Raw genomic sequence first — 2931 nt, forward strand, 5'->3', positions numbered from 1 at the left:
CAGGCACTGCCCCCTGTCCCCGCACCATGCTCTGCTGGAGAGGGCCACAGGCTCCCCACCAGTCCCCACCGGGAGGCGGCGCTCATTACCAAGTCAGGCTGGCCCTGTGGCCACTGCCCCCATGGGAGACGGCCGAGGAGGCTCCCAGCTCCAGGCCTTGGCACTGTGGTAGGAGTTCTGGGGCCACCTGACAGCCGGTCCCGGTGGGGGGACTTCATGGAGGGCAGAGCACTGGCCATCCCAGAATCCCGACAGGGTGAGCCAGCAAAGCCCTGGACCTCGAGTGACTAGCATGGAGCCTGTGAAGCCACTCAGCAAGAGGACTCCACAGCACTTGTCACCTCTGTCACGACTGAGTGCCAAGCAGAGGATAGCCTTCCTGCCCAGCACGCAGCCTGGCCTGGACCCCCACCCCACTTCATCATCGGGGGCTCAGAGTGGGTCACGACATCCTCCAGAGCCCTGCCTAAACCTCCTCCAGTCCCACTCATCGCCCCAGTCTCTGTGGCCCTCCACCCACCCTAGGGCTCCTGAGAACTGCACAGGCCTGGAACAAAATTACTTTCAGGGCCCCCCAGAGAGAATGGGGGTGCCTAGTTCCCTGACTCTTGCAGTCAGGCAGGGCAGGAGTGGGGGTACAGGGGGAGACAGGTGGGGTGCGGCATCTGAGCGGTGGGCCCTGGGAGGAGCGGGCGGGGTAGCACTGTCCACTTTCTGCTGCCAGCACAGGCCTGGCACCTGCCCTAACCCCAGCCCTGGGACTGACCAACTCCTGCTGCCCAGAGCCCCCTGCACCCACCCAGCTGCCCACACAGTCAGTCACCAAGACCAGGGCTCTTGCCCTGCTGCTGTCCTTGCACCCACGAGGGCTGGGAGCTTGCAAGCACCCCCTTTCTCCCCCGCCACTTCCCATCCCCCTCCAGCTCGGTCTCCCCATAATGCAGCCCTGCCTAGTCACCCCTCGACAGCATGGTGGGCGCGGGCCGGCTCCTCACAGCTGCCCCGGACCTCCGCCACACCGCCTCTGGGCTGTCAACGCGCTCAGCTCGCAGGCAGAGGTGGGAGGCTCCACCTCCCCCAGGAGGCCTTCCTGTGTTCAGCAGCTCCCTGGCTCCCGCAGCCCCTGGCTGCTCCCCGTCAGGGTCTCCCCGGGTTATGTGTGGGCTCCTGGAGGCAGGGCCCAGTGTGGACCTGCACCCCAGGGCTGGGCAGGCACCACTACCTGAGGTCTCACGATATCAAAGCCCCAACCTCCTGGGAGCTGCTGGTCCCACGGTCTCACCAACCCACTGAGGCAGGCGCCTGATTCCTCAAGGGGGCCCGGCCCCCCAGCCCAGACCTCTCGAGCCCAGGCCTGCAAAGGAGCTGATCATAAACCAGGCCCTCCCAGGCCGCCCACAGCTGCTGGTCCCCAGGATGCTGGCCCCTGACAGGTGTGGGCAGCCTCTCCTGGCATAGCCGCACCCTGCTGTCCTCCAGGTCCCTTCAAGTGGTCTCTTGGAAGCTGGGCTGGAGCAAGGCACCCCTCCTGGCATGGCTTCCAGGGCCTCAGGGGTGCGTGTTCTGTGGAGGGACAGCCGGTTTTCTCGTTCGTGGGCTGCTCATGGCCCTGGGTGGAATGTGAAAATGGCCTGGAGTGTCCTCCTGGCCTACGCCCCCTCCAGAACCCCCCAGGAAAGGCGCTGAAGACAGATACGGGCTGAGTGGGCTCTTAGGAGGGCGGCCAACTCCAGAAAGTCGCGTTCTGTTAGAAAGGCAGGCTCCGGGCCAGGAAGGTGTGGAAGGCGTGGGTGGGCTCCGCGGACCTCTGCGGGTGGGGGATGAGCACGTCCTTGTCCACATCCTCGGACACCAGCTGGGCCACGATCTGTGCGACCTCCTGCGGGAAAGGACAGGGTCAGGGGCAGAGCTGGGGAGGGACAGGCCCCCGCGAGCCCGTGTTGCGCCCCCCCACCCCAGGCGCACCAGGCGGTGGGCGGAGGCCCCCCCGGCGCCACGCCTCTCCCAGACGCCCTGCATGGCCAGCCTCCGGTGCTCTTCGATGCTAAGGCTCCAGTGTCGGCTCGGGCGCCTGCTTCTCTGCAGCGGCTCGCACACCTGCGGGGACAGGACAGCGGTTCGGCTGGCCACGCCCGGGAGATCCCTGCACCTGCCTGCCCTCTGCACCCTGCGCAGGGGGTGCCGAGCCCCCACAGGAGCCAGGTCAGACTCCCAGGGCGGCGGGCAGGGTCTCGCAGCCCCTGGTCCTGTGGCTTTCCACGGCTTTGCGCAGCTGTCTGCGCCTGGACGTCCTCCCAGCCCCTTCCCGCCCCTGTGCGCACGGGGCAGCCCCAGACGTGGAGCCTACAGCGGAGGCTGTGGCCGCCCAGCTCACGCCCTGACAGAGCACCTGAGCCTGCCACGCACACTCTGGGGAGGCCGGGAAAACTGTGGCCAGACTGGTGTGCGCCTTAAGAAAGGCGGGGCCCAATGTCAGCCTTTCCTCCTCAAGTCCACCAAAAATGACCACAAAGAAATGATGAAATAATGCTCAGGAATCCATAATGCTCACGAAATGGGGGTGCTACTAACTGGGAAAGGCCAGGAGGCCACACCCTTGCAGAACCCTGCCCGCAGAACTTCCCAGAACTAGGCTGTCTGTGAAAGACCCTGGGGGTCCCCTCCCAGACTGCCCAGCCGGGGGCCATCCTGCTACCTCCTTGGGGAAAGATAGGGGTGCCATGGGGGGGGTTGCCATGCTTAAAAGTAAGGATTAAGACAAACTCAAAGTGAAGTCCCCATTCCTCAACAAATTAAAAATAGAATTACCATATGATCCAACAATCCCACTTTTGGATATACACCCAAAGGATTGAAAGCAGGTCTCAAAGAGATAGTTGTGCACCCAAGTTCACAGCAGCATCACTCACAATAGCCAAAAGGCAGAAATCA

General features: G+C 64.2%; 1 protein-coding gene and 1 long non-coding RNA gene across 2 annotated transcripts in view; one reads left to right on the forward strand and one right to left on the reverse strand.

Annotated features, from left to right (window-relative positions):
• LOC109381043 (uncharacterized) overlaps positions 1-2931 on the forward strand; it is a 17469-nt gene that overhangs the window by 9680 nt on the left and 4858 nt on the right. The gene's annotated exons all lie outside the window — the stretch shown is intronic.
• The window catches only part of TEX22 (testis expressed 22), a 15010-nt gene continuing 13803 nt past the window's right edge, over positions 1725-2931 (reverse strand). The window contains exons 3-4 of the mRNA XM_019639263.1: positions 1966-2097; positions 1725-1879 (exon numbers count right to left, since the gene is read on the reverse strand). Coding sequence (XP_019494808.1) covers positions 1748-1879; positions 1966-2097 — 264 coding nt within the window. The 3' untranslated portion in view covers positions 1725-1747. The remainder of the gene's footprint in view (positions 1880-1965; positions 2098-2931) is intronic.

Source organism: Hipposideros armiger, unplaced genomic scaffold, assembly GCF_001890085.2.
Source record: "Hipposideros armiger isolate ML-2016 unplaced genomic scaffold, ASM189008v1 scaffold_43, whole genome shotgun sequence".
NCBI classification, from domain to species: domain Eukaryota; kingdom Metazoa; phylum Chordata; class Mammalia; order Chiroptera; family Hipposideridae; genus Hipposideros; species Hipposideros armiger.